The 22,895-nt window shown below is 37.4% G+C and overlaps 1 protein-coding gene across 2 annotated transcripts; it reads right to left on the bottom strand.

Moving 5' to 3' along the window:
• Positions 1-11,312: 11,312 nt before the first annotated feature.
• LOC131071365 (glycerophosphodiester phosphodiesterase GDPDL3) lies at positions 11,313-19,656 on the bottom strand. Of its 2 annotated transcripts, none has more exons than XM_058007175.2 (9): positions 19,404-19,656; positions 17,180-17,476; positions 16,287-16,396; positions 15,428-15,929; positions 15,212-15,253; positions 14,769-15,059; positions 14,323-14,462; positions 13,702-14,185; positions 11,313-11,681 (listed from the first exon to the last, which is right to left on the bottom strand). In XM_058007175.2, the coding sequence occupies exons 1-9, from the start codon at positions 19,420-19,422 to the stop codon at positions 11,380-11,382; spliced, it is 2,187 nt and encodes a 728-aa protein (XP_057863158.2). In that variant the 5' UTR covers positions 19,423-19,656; the 3' UTR covers positions 11,313-11,379. The 2 variants fall into 2 exon arrangements, with proteins under 2 accessions (XP_057863158.2, XP_057863157.2); XM_058007174.2 differs by lacking the exon at positions 19,404-19,656 and adding an exon at positions 19,103-19,391.
• Positions 19,657-22,895: the final 3,239 nt, after the last annotated feature.

The raw sequence follows: 22,895 nt of genomic DNA, 5'->3' as shown, positions 1-22,895 counted from the left end.
TCGTCCTCCTCCACACAATATGTCTTTGTACACGATTCCGGCTCTCCTCATCATCTATATACACCTCAATCAAATAAATCTTTTCCCAAGCATCTATATGTCAGATTCCAAGGCTTTATATAAGTGAAACATAGTTGTTTTCTTCGCATTTTGTTTCAGATCATATCTCCAGTTTGCTGATTTTTAAAGGTGTGCCTGGTCCCTTGGAATTCATTGGGTCAAGAGGGTGCAACCCCTTCTTCGAGAGGAAGGGCTTATATTGAGATCCTTGCTGCTTTAGTTGCTAATGCTGTTGGAATGTTCCTCTAAAGGTTGACCCTTGAACAGGTCTACCAGGTGTAGTGGTCTCTAAAGCTATAGACCATTTTATGGTAGCTTGCAACGAGTTAGGTTCTAGAGCCTTAACTAGGCTTCGCAGGGGTTATTTCAGCCCTTTCATGAAAGGAACTCTAGATGCCTCTTTGATACATTAGGCACCATTTCTGCTTTCCTCTCAAACTCAACCACATAATCATCTACTAAGCCTTGGCGTTGCAGTTGTATGAGCTCCCTAAATGTTCCTAAAGGTTATTCCTTTCAAATTTATCTATAAATCTCTCACAGAATTCCTCATAAGTGGTGATATAATTGTGTTCTTGATTACCAAGCCATTATACCACATTTGTGCACAACTCCCTCCAAGTGAAGGACCTCAAATTTGTTTGCTTCCTCTTCGTACATGAGGCTCAATGAAAAATTCGTATTCAAGTTTTGGATCCATGCTCTAGTGGAGGTTTTGTTGACCCATCAAAAGAGGGAATGGTCAGCTTTCCCAACCTGCTTTGTAGATCTTTGTGAGATGTGTTCAAAAAGGTTTCCCTGAATATTTGTTTTGGTTTCTGTTTTCAGCATGCAAAAATTCATAGAGGTAATATCTGCCCCAAACTCTGCAATTTTTTCTCCATAATCTGCACGTGGTGCATTCAAATCCTCTTTCTGCTGTCTGACCGTATCTTCATTCGGTGCCCTGCTTCTTTCTGCAGAATATAACTTTCTATGCTTATACCTGTAGTTAACTTAGCTAAAATGTTTTGATACATGGGTGCAATGAAGTTGTCCCTTGTGCATCCTTGCTCAGAGGTGTGTAAGCATGATTGGTTTCCTTACCCTGCATATTGTGGAGGATGAGCTCGATGAGTTGCTATTGCCTACGCCTGAAGGATTTAATTACACCAAAATATTCCTACTTCTCGTTGTGTGAGATTTCTTGCTTCCTCTTTTCTCTCAGCTGAGTTTCCCTATCACTGGTTGACAACGTAATACTAATAACCTTGTTGCTTTCTAACATGCAGTATAGTGGACTGGAAGCTTTTTTTTTTAATTTGTTTTCAATCTTTTTTGGTTTTTGAGCTGAAATATTTTGTTATTCATCTTTTCTGTATTAAATTTTGTATCATTCTTAGATAGGAATATTAAGTGGTACCAGAGTTGTGATTCTGCCAGCCTATGACCTTGTTCTCTATTCTACTATTTCAAGCAATATTTAACAAATAGATCTCAAGGATATTTTATGAGTATACACATATTTTGATGCAATAAATTAAAAAGTTATAAAGGCTATAAATATTTCAGTTCTTTTCCCTGCTCTTCCTTTGCCTCAGAGGATATTTTATATTGTTGGCATCATTGTTTATGATTATTTCCAAATATTTTGTTGCACGAAATTAGTTTATGTAATTACTTGGCGGGAACTGCTAGCTTCAAATTTTGGAGTAGATGGCATCAAATGCTGGTTGGTAGAGTTTTGGTGCTTGACAGTTGTGTATACAAAGTAGGACCGAGATCTAAATTTCAGTTTTTGGCAGAACAAAATCATAGTGAGACCTAAAAAGAGACAGTTCCAAATTTGTAGACTGGATTGAGTGTAAGAGCTGAGGGCTCCATTGTAATTCTATGGCTAAGCTCAATTGTAAATTTGTAAGCATTCTCCTAGGTTAAAGAAAGATAAGCTCTACTTTTTTGCTGTGAGTGTGTTGAATGATAAGCTGCAAGTCCATGTTTCCCTTAGCTAGGACCCCTGAGCTTGTCACTGCATCAGGAAGGGCCCAAATGGTCTATGTGGAAAAAGTAATATAAATGTTGAAGTCCAGCCTGTGAGGAAGGCAGGCCACTGTAAAGAGTCATAAGGGGCTCTTAATCAATTCTGCAATTATCCAGCTGATCTGCTGCAACATTAGACACTCTGTGATGATACGTAAAAACAACTTGCTTAAACTAATATATTGTTGACATTGAGAGTAAGAGCCTCTTCCAAAACTCTCATGAGCTTCCAATTGGGACAGGAGCCCTTTATGAGAAAGTTAATTATCGCAAATCCTCTTCAACTACTATTTGTTACAACCACTTAATTATTTGTCCAGTGACTCAGAAATAAAGAACTTCCATACAGAAAGCCGCCACCCTCCTTATGAACGATAATTCCTGCTGCTCCACATGCCAGATTTCTGTGGGAGGCCCTAAGAAAATTTAATTTTACTAAGCCGGGTGGGCCAGGGCTCTAGGCTGATTTTTCAACCGATCCACTCTTCTTGCACTTTGAAGGGCAAGAGGAAGCTCTATTTCTATCTGATTTTGAGTCTGTTAACCCTTTAACAGGTGTACTCTCTTGTTTAATTTCTTACTTTCTAAGCAATTAGGATTGCTTTAAAATTTAAAAAACATCAGTTGTTTCCCCTTTTTGTTTGAATTTTTATGCAATTTTCTGGGTTCCTGATATTTTCCCAGTTTTTTCCTGATAATATCTTGAGAAATTGAGAATATCTTTATCATTGGGTTTTGCTGAGAAATTCCCAAGAGAAGCATTTGCTTTTATTTACAACGATTCATGCGTAGCAATACAGAGTACAACGGTCTTCGTTATAATAGAATCCAGAATCAACTACTTGTGGAACAGACTCCTTAATCAAAACCCCGAACCAGAGGACTTGACAACGATTCCCACATTTGAAGACAGAGAACCACATTCTAGGAATAATTTTAAGACATGTATGAGGCAGGCACCACACTTCTGAGAATAGTTATTAAAATATTTGAAATTCTTATTTCAATCCCATGACCTTAGAAAGTCTCGAAAAAACGATTGTACTTAGTGTTAAGAAACCGTATATACTGTCATACAATCAGAAAATTAAAGGTTAACATGGTAAAAGTAAACTACCTCTTATTAACTTGAGCTTACCATAAATATGTCATACAATAAGAAAATTTGAGGCTATTATGCTAGAAGTAAGCTACTTATTAGTTTGAGCCTATCAATCTATTAAACACCTGCCAGTTGGCAAACCATGATGTGTGAAATTGTTTTATTTAAGGTTTATTGGCTGGTAAATAAATTTAGAAATCATATGAAACATCGCTTGCAGCTATTCTGGTTCCAAGAATGTAATTGTCATGCTACGTATGTCAATAATACAGACAGTTATACACCGTTGACTTCGTAAAGAATGACTCTGATTTTTCGAAAGTGTCAATAACACACATTTGCTAACCCTTTTGAAGCCAGAATAGCTGCGACCATAGAGTTTCCCTATTAATGGGGTTTCTGGAGTCAATTTCACTTCTTTGCAGGCTATGGCTACCTAGACATTACCTAATTTACGATAGATAAAATTAAACTTTCATGGAACTACCAAAGAAGCAAAGTTCCAAGCCCTTCTTCATGGCTTGAAGTTATGCGGGGCAAGGCGGTTTACTCATTTAGAAATTGAAGGGGATTCACTGGTTCTTATTAATGCTGTTCAGAAGTCACTCCACTCCCAGTTAGAAGCTTCAAGAAATATTAGATGAAATCCTCAAAGCCCTTGAGCGCAATCCTAATCACATGGCTAATCACGTTTTTCGTGAAGCCAATTCAGCAACAGATGCTCTTTCAAACCTTGCAGCTGACGGGGTGGACACCTTTTCCTCAATTTCCTAATAAAATGGAGTTTGATGGCACGCTTGTGTACTGGTGCAGCGGCAGTTTCCTGATACTCAACAAAGCACTTACGATGTGTTTGTCAGCATATTGCATAATGTCTCCTTTTGAAATAGGATTTAATAATAAATAATAATAAAATTAAAACATAAAAGAATAAAAAAAAATTAAAATTAAAATATAATAGAATAAAATTAAAATTTAATTAAGTTTACTGAATGGTCAAAAATCATGAAATGAAAAGTTGTCTCCCTCAAACATGAGATACAAAAGGAAGAAGAGAACTTCATTTGAAAGGGGATATCGATGGAGGGAGAAATAGAGAATGGGGGTATGTAAATCAAGGAAGAATGAATGGAAGAAGAAAGGAATAGGAAAGAAATAAGGAAGTGATTCTTTCAAAGGGCAGAAATTATGAAGGGTTGTACTCTTTCAAAGGATGGTAATTGTGAAAGGTTGTGACCCATGAAACGGGCAGACATAATGAAGAGGTGTGACTCTCCTTCACATTGAAAGATATAAAGGGGAGGAGGTTTCATTTAAGGAGGGCATCCAAGGGAGATCAATTTGGAAAATAATTTATTACTCTCAAAGGGCAGCAATGGATGGTGGTGACTCAAGTCTTATGAAAGGTGGTGACCCTTTCACCAATGAAATATAAAGAGATCATTCCAATCATTCAAGGGTCATTTATGAATCATCATTCATAAATCATCACTTATCAAATCAAGCACACAATCAATCAACAAACCGCTCTATCAAATCAGCATTCATTCAATCATCATTCACCAATTTATCAAACCAATATTCATTACATCATCACTTATCAATCATTTAATCAGCAATCTCTTAATACCTAAAATCATACAATCAAAAGAATTCATTCAAAATCATTCATACAAATATCAATCATCCAACACCAATTGAATGGAACTCAGAAAAAGTGCAACAATCTAAAATGCTAAGGAAAGTGATTGGTATGCATTATTATGGTATTTACTATTCATTTATAAATCTATTGGGAAGATGCAGCAGTACTTATCTTCCCTCAATTAAGCATACCATCCCAAGTTCGTTAGCTTGTGGACCAAGGGGTTGAATTGACATGGTTTGTTATTTCACACTCTTGGACTTAGTTGTGAGAAACTTGTATCCAGACATTCTTCAATTAAATAGCCCACCTCAAGTTGGTTAGCTTGTGGGTCAGGGGATCAAATTGACTTGGTTGGTTATTCCACCTCTTGAACTTACTGTGACGAATAGTCTCCAAGCATTCTACATGCTTTCCCTTTAAATTCTAATATGGTTGGTTGTTGGCTAAGGAATGGATCCAAATGCATTTAGGATGTTTTGTTTTCAATAGGAATTATTCATGATCATAATGTTTGATGTTAATTAATTACAATTTTTTTATGTTAATTAATTACAATTTTTTCTAGGCCTGTTAATGGGCATCTGAGGGCTAATCTTCAGAGTTAGGGCCAATCAATTCCTGAGTGGACTTCGCCAGAAAAGGGGTGGATTAAGATTAATTTTGATGACGCATCGAGGGGCAACCCGGGGGTTTCTGGTGTTGGGGTGATTGCTCGAGACGATTGGGGCAACACTCTGGCCATTGGTGCTAAAAGACTAGTGGATGGGTCGAACAACGTTGCTGAGTGTCAAGCAGCGTTAGAAGCTATTCTAATGGTTGGGAAACTGGGAGTGAAGAAACTCCATTTGGAAGGAGACTCTCAGGTTGTGGTGAATAGGATAGCTCGAGGCCGAATGGAGGCGTGGCACTTAGACAAGCAGGTTCGAAGAATGCAACTTCTTTTGGGCGGTTTTGAAGATTTTAAGGTGACTCATGTCCTCTGAGAAGCAAACTTGGAAGCTGACAAACTTTCAAATGTGGGAGCGAATGGCTCCTTGGAAAATAATTTTAGTTTGTTCGAGGACTTTAGAAATCTTAGTCCCCTCAATTTTGAACTTGGTAAGATGGCTCATCTTAGAAAAGTGAACCCGAGCTCGATTTGAAGTGACCTTTTGAAGCCATGGTACTGTGGGAATTTAAGATCTTCGTAGAGTGTGATCTACGATGTTTTTGCAATTGGCCTTGCGGTGATGAATGATGATGGAGGCGATCGGTGTGAGTGATTGGCGATGATGCTTAGTTTTATGCGAGGCGTGTGAAGTAATCATGACATGTGATGGTGGTGCCTTTTAAAGGCTTTTGTGTTCCGTTTCCTGGCATTTTGTGGTGGCTGCTTGGTGGTAGGCGGAGTGGTCAGGTTTTCTTTTGTGTAGTAGCGAGGAAGGATGGAAGCAAATTTTTCTTTGGCGTCAGATGGGCAATTGCATGCGTTTCGTGGGTTGATCTCAAGGATTAGGCTGATGAATGTCTTCAGAGTGGATGGTGAAGACTTCTGGGGAGCTATGAGGTTGCTGTTTGGAGAGGAATTCCTGACTCAAGATTGGCAGCCGAGAACAAACCTTGACATTTCGTCGCTTTTTGCTGCTCTGGCCTTGCAGGTTGGTAAGTCAGTGGAGGAAGTGCAATGGGTTTCTTCCCTAGTGTTGAGACCCAAATGGGCGGGTGGCTTGCAGGATGTGGTGGCCCATGCTATCATTAGCGAGGGCCTGAAGTTGGTGGAAGGCCCGCGGAGGAGAATTGGGGTGGATGAGGGGGCGCTGCAACCCTTTGTCATCTGGTTGGCTTCCCGGTCGGTTGCACTGCAGGTGGAAGATGCAAGGATAGGTTGGGGCCGGATTGTGGAGTTTGTGCGTAAACTGGGGCCGACTGAACGAGTGAAGATTCGTGGTAAGGTGACCCCCATTCAGTCTAAGGCCCCTCTAGACGCGGATGGGAGGCCTTTGGTTCGTCACTAGATTCCAAAGAAGCAGGCGAAGGTGGTGGAGCGTGGGTCTCTGTGTGGAAGCAAGCTAGGAACGATGCCAGGTGGAGGGAGCATGTCGTAGGAGGCAGGACCCAGCAGGGGTATCCCCAATTTTTCAAGAGAAGAAGCATTGGGGTGGTTTAGTAGATAGGTTCTATTGGTCGTTAGGGGCCTTTTTTGGTGTGTTTTTTTTGGTGGTTGAAGTGGCCTTTTGTGGCTGTTGGCCATGTTGGGATGGTGTCTTATCGGGTTCCTTGTTGTAATAGGGGCATGACCCCATAGTTTGGCAAAATGTCTTTTTGCTCTTCGGATGTAACACTTTTCTATTTTAAGCAATATATATTAATCTGTTATTGATCAAAAAAAAAATTACAATTTTTTTCTAAATTTAGTTGCAATCATGTCTTCCTAAATATGTTGGAATTTTTAATTTTTGGGCAAAAATCAAGTATATCAAAGGCGACATTAAACACATCTCTCCTTTCTATGTCCTCCTGGTCATTTCCGCTTGCTAATCCCTGTACTAGCATCGCATCATATTGCCACATTAGGCCATGTAGCCTCTACCATCGGTTTTTAGTTCAACCCGTCTTTTCATCCATATTTCCGTCCCTCCATCAAAAGATTGTAATCTGCCGCATTTTGTGTGGGCTTTCAATCTCTCTGGGTTGTATTTACGACAACCATTGTTTCTCTCTCAATGGAGCTCTTTGGTCCGTTTGGCTCGTGTGAATTGTAGTCGGGTTAGGCTATAAAGCGACTGTGGAGGATGTTTCTGGGCATTCGGCTCTTGACTTCTGAGATGGATACTTCTATTCGATCGATCAGCCCTCGTTGTCAAATGGCATTTCTCGGTCTCATAATAGAGCAGAGGCTAAAGGTGGCGGAGGATCGCTACCATTTCAACAAATTGATGTTGGAAGCCATAAAGATGGTTCTGGGGGTAGAATTCTAGGTGGCGAAGGATCGCTACCGTTTCAACACAGATATCTCGTCAAGGTTTGTTTCTTTGCTGTTGAGCTTAGGGGAGCCAAAAGGAAAGGTGATAGCGTTGGCCCAGACTCTAATTCAATCATACTTTCTGGGTAATCTAGACTAGATTGCAGTGGTTGTTATTTTGGGGCTTGGGAACCCTAGCCCTACTAATATCCCACGTTCTCTTAATAGTGGTGGCCCGGTGATATGGCACGCTTCCTTGGCAAATATCAAAGCTATTTCTCTCATGGAGCATTGTAGCCGAGCGGCGGAAGGCTGTTTGTTTTTCAAAAGGATTACATATATCGAACCAGCTCCAGGCATGGAATGGATGAATGAATTCATGCGGAAGGTGGTGAAAGAACACCAGCTCGAGGAACCTGGTGAAGGTCCGAATGATGCAGAGGAAATATAATTCTGCTTCTACTATACTTTGGTCTCTATGCTAATCGTAGACTATCAATGTTTTGCAATTAGTATTTCTTGGTTCTCTGCCTATACCAGAACAAACCTTGACATTTCGTCGCTTTTTGCTGATCTCAAGGATTAGGCTGATGAATGTCTTCAGAGTGGATGGTGAAGACTTCTGGGGAGCTATGAGGTTGCTGTTTGGAGAGGAATTCCTGACTCAAGATTGGCAGCCGAGAACAAACCTTGACATTTCGTCGCTTTTTGCTGCTCTGGCCTTGCAGGTTGGTAAGTCGGTGGAGGAAGTGCAATGGGTTTCTTCCCTAGTGTTGAGACCCAAATGGGCGGGTGGCTTGCAGGATGTGGTGGCCCATGCTATCATTAGCGAGGGCTTGAAGTTGGTGGAAGGCCCACGGAGGAGAATTGGGGTGGATGAGGGGGCGCTGCAACCCTTTGTCATCTGGTTGGCTTCCCGGTCGGTTGCACTGCAGGTGGAAGACGCAAGGATAGGTTGGGGCCGGATTGTGGAGTTTGTGCGTAAACTGGGGCCGACTGAACGAGTGAAGATTCGTGGTAAGGTGACCCCCATTCAGTCTAAGGCCCCTCTAGACGCGGATGGGAGGCCTTTGGTTCGTCACTAGATTCCAAAGAAGCAGGCGAAGGTGGTGGAGCGTGGGTCTCTGTGTGGAAGCAAGCTAGGAACGATGCCAGGTGGAGGGAGCATGTCGTAGGAGGCAGGACCCAGCAGGGGTATCCCCAATTTTTCAAGAGAAGAAGCATTGGGGTGGTTTAGTAGATAGGTTCTATTGGTTGTTAGGGGCCTTTTTTGGTGTGTTTTTTTTGGTGGTTGAAGTGGCCTTTTGTGGCTGTTGGCCATGGTGGGATGGTGTCTTATCGGGTTCCTTGTTGTAATAGGGGCATGACCCCATAGTTTGGCAAAATGTCTTTTTGCTCTTCGGATGTAACACTTTTCTATTTTAAGCAATATATATTAATCTGTTATCGATCAAAAAAAAAATTACAATTTTTTTCTAAATTTAGTTGCAATCATGTCTTCCTAAATATGTTGGAATTTTTAATTTTTGGGCAAAAATCAGGTATATCAAAGGCGACATTAAACACATCTCTCCTTTCTATGTCCTCCTGGTCATTTCCGCTCGCTAATCCCTGTACTAGCATCGCATCATATTGCCACATTAGGCCATGTAGCCTCTACCATCAGTTTTTAGTTCAACCCGTCTTTTCATCCATATTTCCGTCCCTCCATCAAAAGATTGTAATCTGCCGCATTTTGTGTGGGCTTTCAATCTCTCTGGGTTGTATTTACGACAACCATTGTTTCTCTCTCAATGGAGCTCTTTGGTCCGTTTGGCTCGTGTGAATTGCAGTCGGGTTAGGCTATAAAGCGACTGTGGAGGATGTTTCTGGGCATTCGGCTCTTGACTTCTGAGATGGATACTCCTATTCGGTCGATCAGCCCTCGTTGTCAAATGGCATTTCTCGGTCTCATAATAGAGCAGAGGCTAAAGGTGGCGGAGGATCGCTACCATTTCAACAAATTGATGTTGGAAGCCATAAAGATGGTTCTGGGTGTAGAATTCTAGGTGGCGGAGGATCGCTACCGTTTCAACACAGATATCTCGTCAAGGTTTGTTTCTTCGCTGTTGAGCTTAGGGGAGCCAAAAGGAAAGGTGATAGCGTTGGCCCAGACTCTAATTCAATCATACTTTCTGGGTAATCTAGACTAGATTGCAGTGGTTGTTATTTTGGGGGTTGGGAACCCTAGCCCTACTGATATCCCACGTTCTCTTAATAGTGGTGGCCCGGTGATATGGCACGCTTCCTTGGCAAATATCAAAGCTATTTCTCTCATGGAGCATTGTAGCCGAGCGGCGGAAGGCTGTTTGTTTTTCAAAAGGATTACATATATCGAACCAGCTCCAGGCATGGAATGGATGAATGAATTCATGCGGAAGGTGGTGAAAGAACACCAGCTCGAGGAACCTGGTGAAGGTCCGAATGATGCAGAGGAAATATAATTCTGCTTCTACTATACTTTGGTCTCTATGCTAATCGTAGACTATCAATGTTTTGCAATTAGTATTTCTTGGTTCTCTGCCTATACCAGAAGCTTTTGTTTGTTTTGCTTTCTTCTAGATATCTGCTCGTTTAGAGGAGCTTTCGCCTATGGCAATCTATCAGCTTGAACTAAAATCTTATGTACAAATACTTTTATATTGCAAAATATATCGCTTACCTATCCAAAAAAAACACACCATAGAGTTTTTATTGGCAACAAAATATTGTTTTGAATTTTCTCCTACCTTAAGAACAAACTTGAATGTACTTCACCCTTTTCAACCCAACCCAAGTAAACAAGAACTATTTGATATCTAAAGGCTTTAATTTCTTCCTATATTAAAGATTGGCAAGTATTAATCATTTCATAAGCTTCATTGATGGGTCCGGAACTTAAATAGCCCATACACCAAATTGGTGTTTGGCTTGGCAGTGACCTAAATAGTAAAAAGCTAAATTTACCTTAGTACGTCATATATGCTAGGATGGAAATGCATTCAACCAGTACTTTTTCCCTTTTCTACTCTAAAAAACACAGCATTTTTTTGTTAATGACATAGATGTAAATCAAACATAAAAGTCTAAATTTATTTTTCTTTTTAAAGAAAGACAAAGCCTTTTTCTATATGCATACTTGCGGGAAAATAACTAATTAACATTCACGAAGAGTGAATTTTAGGCATGGAATTATAAAATCTCTCAAATATATATTTAAATTTAAAACTTTTTGCAATTTGAATAAAATATTATGTCTCCATCCAGAAAAGATCATCATTATCCAATGTATAATAACAGAAACTGTCTTTTGAAATTTTAATTTTTCTCCAATATGTACTTAAAAGTGAAACAGAAAACTTGAAAACAATTTGCCAATTTCAACAAACCAGAAACATTGCTTCCATCTAGAAAAGATCATTAGACCATTCCGTAATAAGAGAAACCCTATCTTTGAGAATAAAGAAAACATTTCTAAAAAAAGTATAAAAATCCCTGAAGGAAAACAGGGAGTAACTAACATGTTTGGCTAAATCAATATACTAGCACTTATAAATTGTATATATAAATCAAATATATTACAAATATCCTTCAGTGAGAATTCAAGAATAATAAGACTGCTATCATAAGAGATACAAACAGAGATCGCCCTGAACAACGATTGCTGCTATTTTTTCTGGGATCAGGCGAAGTGGAAGGTGATTTAGAATCTGGCCCAGGAGCAAGAGCTTCCTTCAATGATGGCAATGGAGAGTTCGTTACTGATGAAAGAGATGGTTCTGGGGCAATAGCAGGTCCGAAGTTCTCTGGTTGTAGGTTTGACAAATCTACTCCAGGATCGACAAGAAACATGAGGTAATCATCTTCTGTCCGAGGATGGAGACATTTATTTCCTGCAATCACAAATATATGTTATGTTGGACTTTGTGGCTGAGATTGGTCATTACATCAAAATCCAGGATTTAAATGTATGAATAATAAATACAGTAAAAAGAAAACAATCCCCTTGTAGGCTTCTAGGAGTTGCATGATCCAATGTGTGCCTCACTTGTGGGTGACCTACAAACCTACACTTAGCTCTGTTTAGAGCATAGTTACCAGGAGACGGACTGATACTGATACTGGTATGATATGGGAGATGGGAATGGGTACCGTATGCCTTTTGAATAAATAGTTGAAGATGGGTCTCGGGAGACAGTAAAAATTTAAAATATATATAATTTAAATTTAGAAAAAAAAATCATACAATGAATATGCAACTAGGACTGTAAACTATAAAGTATTCATATGCTAATTTAAAATAAAAATAAAAGTTTTGAAGTACTGAAAGACATGTCAAGTTGTCAACGATTGCAAAGATTTGTTGTATTGATGTTTGGTGATCATAAGCATGATTCTAAAAACTATTGCAAATCATAATCTCTTGGAGGTGGCAGACTGAGACCAGAAGGGGAATGCAATTATTTTTAAAATCACGTTATGAAAGTCCTTAGAGATGACTATTTTTAATCAATTGAAAAATTTCAATACACATAGACATCTAAAGTCTTTGGGATTTGATAAGACAATTTGTTACTACCAAAAAATATTTGAAAGTTTTTATGTAAAAAGTACAAAATCAGAAGTATGCTAGTGTATTTCTTTATGACCTTTTGCTTTAATCAACCACGTCAGCATTTTAAAAAATCCAGTTTATATGACATATTTGAGAAAAGCCTTATATAGGAAGTTTCCCAATATTCAAGAAATGCCTTCTAGGAGACATATAGAAGCACAAAAAAAATTCATCAGAAGTCTCCTAATCTCCTAATGTCTGGAGATGTCCCCATATGGGTCTTCGACATTGGGATGCACTTCCGGTACAGGGGACAAGTACCAAGGGTCAAGGTATTAGTCTCTTGGTAACTATGGTTTAGAGATAGGTATATTTGATATAAATGGCAGCTAAGCTGCTGACATTAATGATTAAAATGGCATACAACCTGCAAAACAATCTTGTATTAAATCATAAAATCTGTTTCCCATCCAATTACTATGGGAGTATTTAGAACTTACCAAGCTAGTCACAGCAGTTTAAACTTTAAAGTCTTTCCTCAAAAAGAAGAGAAACAACTTTATATTCCTAGACAAGACAACTTAAATCAGGACAAATAATCGTGACGGAGAATCAATTAGAGATAATGTTTGCAACTGGTTAAGCATGGCCTGTGGGATGCTGAAAAGTACACAATGCAAGTGTCCAAAGCATTAATAGGACAACAGTGCCTAGTGAATTAAGAAAAAGAAAACGCTGAAGGAGTAGAAGCATAAAGCAACAATTATAGTGCCTGAAATACTTTGCTGACAGCTACGTGCAGATGTGAATGCATATACACACAAAAAGTTATGTGACTGGGAAATTTGAAATTGTATGAGGGCCAATAACTTCTTTATCATGAATCTTCTGTGGATGTGTGCTGCTGATTTATGGGCGCGTGTAAATTTTCCCTGGTGATTGACTTCTAATTTACAAGCATTATCTTGTTAATGATCTGGCAAATATCTGCACCACCGAAAGACTCTATGGGGTCCCATGTAGACATTAAAATAAATACAACATTCAATTCAGTTTTGTTCTTACACCGATTGTCTGCATGAAATTATAAATAATGATAAAAATTGTAAAACCACAAAGCTGGATTAAATGTTGTTGGATAGTACCAAATCCTAAATAATTAAAAATTGGGAAATCCATGGCATATGCTCTTAAGCACAAATATATGATTATTGAAGCAGATTCACATAAGATTTCACGGTAAGAAACTGAATGCATATAATGCATGTAAGAGGGAAGTAAAAGAGAAGCGTTAATATTCTATTAAATGTTATCATGGAAAAAAGACATTAAAAATTAACTTAAAGCTAATGACCTACCTAAATATGCTTTTGCTGTTGCTGGGAAGTCAGTGACAAGCCCATCTACTTTGGCGACTTGTACAAAAGAGTTGATTTCCATTGTTGGATCTGCGAGAAAATCAAAGGCTAAAGAAGGGAATTCATTTCTCAGAGTGTAGACGAAAACTGAAATATTATGATTGTGAAAGCGCTTGACAACGTCTGGAGCAGCTAACAGAAAGTAGTTGTTTGCAAGCCGGAATAAACTACTCCTCGGCAGTGCTACTGTGTTGGCAAATTTTCTGATCTCCTCGATGGCAGAACTAGAGACAGTGACATCAGCTTCAAGTACTTTATAAATAAGCTTAAAGTTCGTTCTTTGCTTAAACTGGAGGAGCACAGCACTGTCATCAGATTGTATCATGATCCTGTCTGATATTTTATTATATCCAGTTTGATTTAAAGCAGAAAGAGTGGCATTTGTGACATCAAGGTTCCGTTCTGATATTATTGCCCGCGCATTCTGTAAACAACACAAAAAGCGTTCTCTCATAATTTCTTTAACGGTAAAATATGTTTGGATAGTGACAGAATTTGTATATAATAAAAACATGGTCAATGCCTTTTCTCAGATGTGATAATCAGCTCCAAAAACTATACCTCAATGCTGATAAGAACACTAATGTTGACTTGTATTGCGAATTCGAGAAAAGCAGTCAAGTTCATGTATTTCCCAACATTAGCTGCTGCAGGATTTCGATAAAGCTGATAATCTTTCTCATATTTATTATATATGTTCACTGCATAAACCAAGAAGTTTTTATACGATATCGTGTTAGTTACCCCTAAGAATCGGAAATAATGAGTAATACTCGATACAAGAATTAAAATTTATGTGCCTACTTTGGTTAAACACTCTTAACTATGTTTAATATTTATAGCCATCGTTTATATGTTTCTTGAGTTATCATGAAGGGAAGGCTAAAAATATCGAAACATTGCAGATTGCCACTTCAAACTTGCATATTCAGGTGTTACCTAATAAACAAGGGAGATGCTTATTTGTTTGTGATTGATTGCTCGGCTTGGAGATAGACTAATCTTACCTGTCAAGCTTTGAATTTCCTTCCATGTGAGATCAAATGTGAAGATGCCTTGATCATTCTTGATGGTTGGAATTGTTTTCATACGAGAAGGATAAAATGCAGAGTTTGATGCTATAGTTGTCCCCACAAAAAGGTCCGGTGATTCCCTACAAAATGCTATGCCATCTCTTGTTATTTGGACACTGCAATCAATATAGTCAACACCATCTCTTATAGCAGCCTGATATGCAACATCGGTACAACCTGGGTAGTCACCACTTGCTCCATTGTGGGAAATAATTAACGGGTTTCCTGTAGTCAGAAATCAAACATGATTAATGTTACTAACCAATTTATAAAATTCTGAAGGTCTTCTGAAAGTACTTCGAAATCTTTGTAAGGAATTTAGAATAAAAGACAGACAACAAATTACTAGGAAGGATAATGCAAGTGATTCTGTGTACCTGCCTCAGGAGAACGACTGGCATTGTTGTGAGCATAGCAAGCTGCATTGTCATTAATTAAAAAGAATCCGATTAAGTCCAAGGCTCTAAAATACCAAGATAAATATAGCTAAAAGATAAATTTTGTAATCACTCACAGAAATTAGGCCTTGAAAGAAATCATAAATAATTCAAGGCATAGATTAGGCAAAAATTGTAAGTATGAAGATGCTGCACCTATTGCTTCTGATGCTGTTACTGAAAAATCTGTTAGAAAGCCATCCACAGCGAAATTCTTGTTGTCCACAAACTGTAAGTACTCTCGTATTGGATCATAGCTATAATTGTAGCTCATATCATATCCATCATTGTTAAAATCAGAAGCGAAAATTTCCAGCCCTACAGCATGTGCATCTTTAACAAGATCTGTAGGAGCTTGTAAATACCGCTGCGGGTCAAGTGGCCATATGTAGCTCTTCGGAACCAGGATCCCAGAGGCAAATTCCTTCAAAGATGTTAAATCTCTTAGCATGGAACCATATGTTTCGTTTATTGAAGGGTCAATATCTTCTTTGTTCATGAATCTGAGGATCAACTTTGTCTTGCTTCTATATTTTGGTGCTATGGCTCTCAAAAACCCAACTTCAGTTGAAGAGATGTAATTCAAGGTCATACGCTTTGATAAGGACTCCATATACGATGCCATGCTCAGTTTGTGTTCATCGAAAAAATTTGAGTACTGCCATTAATTTGAATAACATATAAGAATAAAAATACACTTAAAAGTCTTTCAGTTTGCTAAGGGTGGTTAGAACTGTTTCGTTTTTTTTTGGTGATTTAGCCACTATCCCCATCAGCAAGGATTTTTTTGTATAATTTTGTGAAAAGCAACTTTTAATAATATAAAACTTTTGGCTTTGTCTTTATTGATCCAAAAATACACTTAAAAGTTAATAAAAGCTTGCATATTAATAATAATGTTTTATCATTCATAGCTGAATGCTTATTTCAAAGCAGGACCAGTTGCTAAAACAACAATAATTTTGAACATTGACAACTTGGTCAGTACTGCTATAATGAAGCCCAAAGCATATACCTGTACGTTCAACCAAATGGAAGATTGACCAACTCCAGAGAATTCTTCTGGTGAAAACGGTGCATTAATTTGGTCCAAGCTATGAGTGCGAGTCGGGTATGATTGAATCGCTGCAAAAGATGAAAGAATGGTACTTATTTAATTATCCCTACAGAACGAACTTAAGCGATTCCAAAATGAAAACATGCATCACCATAGTTTAACTTTGGATTCCAACGGAACTTTTTTACAGTTGCAATTCATCTCTTGATATTATATTTTGTATTTTTGACTGGTTTTAGTCTTTAGATATACTCTCCATAAGTTGTGAGTCAGGCCATAGCTTTGCCACATTTACATTCTTGTTTGAAACTAGATAAATCATGTGCTTTCAAGACATAATTACACCCTATATAATATGTATACAGTGCTAAGATTTTTGTTCTCTACGAAGGCCAGAAATTAAGAAAAAGAAAACAGAGAACAAAGTTATCCTATGAACATTTGTCTAGACAATCCACTAAAAATGGAGTGCGAAGGCGTTCTCTCACTAAAAAGAGTGAGGATAATGCATATTTCCTATTGAAATTCTCACCAGTTAATGATATTAGCTTCAATTGCACGAGTATTTCAGTTATAACCTTAATACATCAAATCTTAGAATCAAAAACAAAACAATCAAACAAATTTTGCTGAATTTATCTTAGAATTATGAAACATTGAAACAACGTTCTAAGCGAGTATATACACACAACTAAAACCAGTATTCTATATAAGTATTTACAATCTGATAGGTCCTATAGGCCAATTTGGTCTGTATCGTGGCTCATTATATTAAATGTATTAAAACCTCGAAACAAATGTATGGCATGCAACAATATTAAAATGATGCCTACTATAAGTTGTGAACTGACCTGAAACATTGTTGAAGAGCTCATCTGCAGTGAAGTCAATGGAAAAATATCCACTGATGTTTTTCCCATTGACAAGATAAGTACTATTCCGGTTTGGGTATGCTAATTGAATGTTTGTACTGTTCTCCAAGTCTAAATTTGTTCGGCATATGCCTTGTCCATCTTTTGTTAACTGCAAGTCACAGAACATAACAGCCTCATATAAGCTGTTATTGATTGCAAATTCGTAAGCAATTTTAACATAGTCTGGAAAAAGGCCTGACAATCCACCACGAGCTATGACCAGTGGCGCTTCACCTTGACAAAGAGACACAAAAAAAAATGTCAAAATAGGAGTAATTATTAATAATATTAGTTTGAATGGCAAATGAAAGATATTTGAAACTATAAATGCATTATTTAATGAGAATGACCCTAGATGTGAAAGCCATGGTTTACACTAGCTTCAGTTTAAAATTTTCCAGATAAACCTAATCCTCTCGAATAAGAAAAATAACTATATTCTGAGTTTGCAGAAGGAAGTACAGCTTAGAGTTAGAACCAACAGATCAGGTGTCAAATCAGGTGATTTCCAGAAATCAAGTGGCTTAGTGTATTAGCATCTTCACTTCCATTGCACCCTCTTTACTACAAACATATCAGGGAAATTACCTGTTAACTATAACTAAGTAATAAGTAATAAAATTAAAATTAATAAGTAATATGTAAAGGTTGGCCTACTATGGCATTAATATATAACCTACTCAACGTAATGAAACATATAATCAGCCAACATGATGGAAGTGGATGGATCTTTTGTAGTCTATGATTTCGAGCAATTTATTTTGGGTCTACAGATGACTTATAGTATATGGGGTATTCCTAATATGCACATGGTAGCTAACTCTGCTTCAAATACAAGGCATACATACCCTACCCCTTACAAGATTTGAACTTGTGACCTCTCTTTCAAGAATACAAATTCTCCACAATTAAGCCAACTTAAAGGCACCAAACATGAAACAGAAATAGAACAATTCCAACAACAATTTATCATAAATAACTTTTAAACTAAAAAACACATTATATCAATGGGAAAGGCTAACACTTATTTTGAAACCACCTACACAAGAAATAAACTATAGAAGATCAAAGATCACAACTTAGAATTTTCCATTAAATATTTTTTGAAATTCGATCTGGGATTTCCATATAAGAACTCCACACTTAACCAATTATGCTCAACCCCTTAGCATGTGTTAAAAAAAAAAGAGTTAGCATGATAAATGTCTAATCTTTACTCAATCGAAATGTTTTACGTATTTACAAATTAAAAAAAGGCCGTCGAAAGGGAACTGGTAGATATCTGAAGCATTCGGATGTGTAAATGAAGAGCCGAAGATACATTGGTAAATAGTTATAGCAGTGGGTATCCATGAAGGTTTAGAAAAATTCTGTATACAAGCATATCATCAAGCCTAAAATAGATAATTCCATCTGTTATATCAATCAACTGGTGAATCGATCCAAAAACATTTACCTTAATGCAATTGAATATTGAAACTTTTTCAATAAAAAATTAAATAACCATTTTATTGCAGCCATACACCTATTCATCAAAATCACTTGTAAATTAATCCATCCGTAACACATTAACCTCAATGAAATTGAATATTGAAACCCCTTTTATAATATAGATTAAAGAACTATTTTTTTTGCGGTCATACCTATTCATATAATCTTAACCTAGATAATCAGACAAAGATGGAAAAATTTATTTAAAACTGTGCACCACATTCAAATTTTTAACAAAAAAAATTGAATGTGGTGCACATCAGTTACTTCGGCTCGATGGACATCTGGGTATGAACAAATCTTTTTTCTAAGAAATCAATAAATTTTTCGTGTTCAAACAAAAAGAATAGCAAAAACCAAAACACCGACCACTAAGAGTTTTCCATAAATTCTTCTTGGCAAAAGCCTCCTGATTTGAACAGAGACAGACAAATGCAACAAGTAGCAGTGGCAGCAACCGACAGGCCATTGTCTCTAGATGGCTTGCACAACAGAACTCCACGGAATGTTATACATACTATATATGATACATACGCTCCGTTATAATCAAAACCCATATGTTGATTGAACTGAGTTATATTAATGGCGTCTTGAGCAAATATAGTGTTGACGATTGACTGCAATGCTGCAAATCCGGGGAAGTTAGTAGGAAATAGGGAAGGGGATGTACCGGTATGGTGCAAGCGCATTTAACATCCATCAGTCACAGCTAAATGAATTCCCACGCAGAATATAAATAAGTTGCTAATTTTAGATAGAAAACAGTTTTTAAGTTGGACGATCATATCTTAACTGCCCGCTCTTCTTGTAAAGGGAAGTGGCAAATCCTCTGAATTGGCCAAGATTCAGCGCATAGAGTGTGTCATCAATTTATTCTCTCAGAATGGATACATTATCTAAAATATAGACTAGCGCTTGGACCAAAAGGAGGTGCAATGGGTAATATATGTTCTATGTTTTGGAAGTACAAAATCTTATAAGGTAAAAATTACATTTATTAATAATAAAATATTGATATTTAACCTAAAATTTTCAGAATAGGAAATCAACTACATTACTTGTTTCTATTATTAGTAGAAAGTGAACTACACTTGAGAGATATCATAATATATAATATAAACATATAATTATATTCACTGTTCTCTGAGTATTGCCATCAATGCCAAAGAGGGAGATTGTTGGCATATGATGAAGCGGTGATAATGTATGTTGTCATTGATGTCAATAAGTGAACCGGTATGAAGACTGGAAGCAACTACAGTCAATCGGGATGGAGTGAACTGGTGTCGGGGTTCACAGTTTGACTACCGGTAAGTAGTCTCAGTTCAGCCCTAGGGTTTCCGGTTTGGCTTGTGCAGTGCAACTGATAATGTTTTGTGATGAGTCAGCTAAGAACAAGGATAAGGATCAAGATGTCACGTCAGCTATGTGCACGTGAAGAATTTCTTCGAGGATCTTGCGGTGAAGATCGAATGCATTGAATGTCTACCTCGGGAATGTGCGTTTTTCTTAGAGGTATGTGAAGAACACGTAATGGGTTACGATTTTCCAGTTGTGGTGAAGATTGGACGATGCAAAATGAGTTGAGATCTTTCTCAGATTGTTTTATTCTATGCAATGCATTTTAACGATCAAGATTGGATCGCTTGTAACTGAAAACTTAAATGTTTAGGGTTTAGGGTTTATGCTACCAACCTAATTGTTGTCTATAAGGTGGATGATGTTCGTTATTGTTTGTGTTGGCAAAAGGTGTGTTTATGTCTATGTGTTGGAGACTTGATACTTGCCAAACCAGAGTAAGGAGTTTGCAGAGTGTGATTGCAGAAGAGAGGAACTAAAAAGGATCTACCTCAACAAGAAGTGTTGTTATCAGATCAAAGTCTTACCTGTTGTCTTCTAACCATTTCAATAGAAGGTAAATCCCTTGACCGAGTAGCTTTAATAGGCTTTGTTGTAAATCCTCTAACCAGGTGACTCAAGTTCATTGAGTTCTTTAAATCCTCTAGCAAGGTCACCTTTAACAGGGTTTATAGCCATCCCTTAACCGGGTGATCCCTAATAGAACCTTATTGTAAAGTTTTTAACCAGACTAGCCTCCTAACAGAGCGAACTTCAAAAGAGTTCACAAACAAGCTTGTGGGTATTCATCCCCACCGTGGTTTTTCCCATTTGGATTTCCACTTGAAAAATCTGTGTGTCATGGGCTGTGTATTTTTCATGTCATGATTGAGTAGTTTTTGTTCAGTTGAATATGCATGCAAAGCTAATGGTTGTGATATTACTAATGCAACTCATGCATGATCAAACTGGTAAAATAGCTATCTAGATTTGAGAAGTGTTGGATGCTATTTGAAGTACTTTTGTTTTACCGGTTTATTTGTCTGAAGTATTTCTGTTAACCGATATTGTTGTGGTTAAGTACAGTGATATAGATAACTGGTTATGTGTTCAGAGAATGTCAAAATATTGAAGCAAGTTTTTGTTTGTACTGATTCAACCCCCCCCCCTCCCCCCCCCCCTCTCTCAGTACCGGTTAGGCCCCTAGTAGTTCGTCATTATTCATCAAAGGACATGTAGCTCTTTTTGCTTTAGGCTTTACTATGCCAAGGGAGTTTTTCCTTGAGGTCTTTTAACATGGGACAATTAAATATAAATGAAGGAATAAACTCAGGGTCCTGACAACCATACTCAACGAACTATGAACTCTAAAATATGTTACTAAGTTCATGTTAATGTTGGTTTCAACTAGACCACTATTATCTCCAAATGAGCAAATGGGAACTTTCTTACATATGTGACCAAAAATAATTCAGCAATAATATTCCTTATGAAATGAATCCACTTAGTTATGCATAGGCATGTGCAAGAAAGATAATATATTTGTATGATACCTAAGAGATTTATCAATTTCAAGACAACACGAAATGCATTTGAATTGCATTATTGGATCATACATGCATGGAAGGACCCAACTCTACTCCTAATCTAATAAGAGAAAGAGAGAATAATATGAGAATATTTTTTTCCTTCACCTCTTAGTGATCAATGAACACCCAATGAAAAATAGTCATAACCCACACATAATAAGAGAGCACACTCATTCAACTCTCATTGGTCGAGCTAACCTAATGGACATGGCTTGTGAGTTGTTGCACCCATCCCTAGTGGACTAGTCTCGCTTCATCTCGCCACATTGGCACCCCAACTTGGCATAAAAAATAAGCCCAAGGCAAAGTCTAGTGGGAATCACTAGGATGAAATGTGGGGATACCTCTAGGTTATCAAAAAAAGAAAGAGAGAGAACACCCACAAACCATAAATGGAACTAGACTTGAAAACACACATAAATTAGAGAAAAACGTATTGATAACTTTAATCATATTTAATAATTAATCTCAAAGTTGTGACAACTCATATGGATCAAGAAAATGCCACATCAAAAAAAATCAATGCATTAGAACTAGATACCACACATTCATCTAACTATTGTTGCAATCATTCCAACAAGTATGACAATGGGGAACCCACAACTAGGTTCAAAGTTGCCCTTGAGTTGCTACAATCTAGACCATGAATACATTAAACTATATAAACAACTTCAATTGTGTTGCTACAATCCACCATGTTCTTATTATTTACAAAACACATTCTTAGCCGTTACAAACCTAGCTTGTATGAATCGATTTTCTAAAATAACTTAAGACATACAAAAAGTTTGCTTAAAGAGTAATCTATTGAGCATATTACATCCTTGTATATGTTGGTGTGAATGATATGTCTTACCTAGCTAGTTCATCATTGAGACCCTATTCACACTAGTTTCTTAAGTGTCATCAATGATATGTCTTACCTAGCTGGTTCATCACCTTCATTTATATAACCAAGAGGTTTCCTTAATTTACCTTTTGATCTTGATCCTTGATCTTTCTCTTCAAAAACCTACAAATCCTTCTACCCTTAACCATTTTTTATAATGCAATCTTGATTTTCATACCATTATGTTGTCAATATGAACAACTACATTTCATCCATTTCAAGAGAAAATTTGCTTATACAAGTGCAACCAAGATTGAATATTGGGAATCTTATTTTCATTAATTGAGCTTTATTTCAATTTCATGTTGAATTGAATGTTGCATTAGTGTAGATTTAAGGTTTTGAA

This window comes from Cryptomeria japonica, chromosome 2, assembly GCF_030272615.1.
Source record: "Cryptomeria japonica chromosome 2, Sugi_1.0, whole genome shotgun sequence".
NCBI classification, from domain to species: domain Eukaryota; kingdom Viridiplantae; phylum Streptophyta; class Pinopsida; order Cupressales; family Cupressaceae; genus Cryptomeria; species Cryptomeria japonica.
This window is presented reverse-complemented; position numbering and strand designations above follow the sequence as displayed.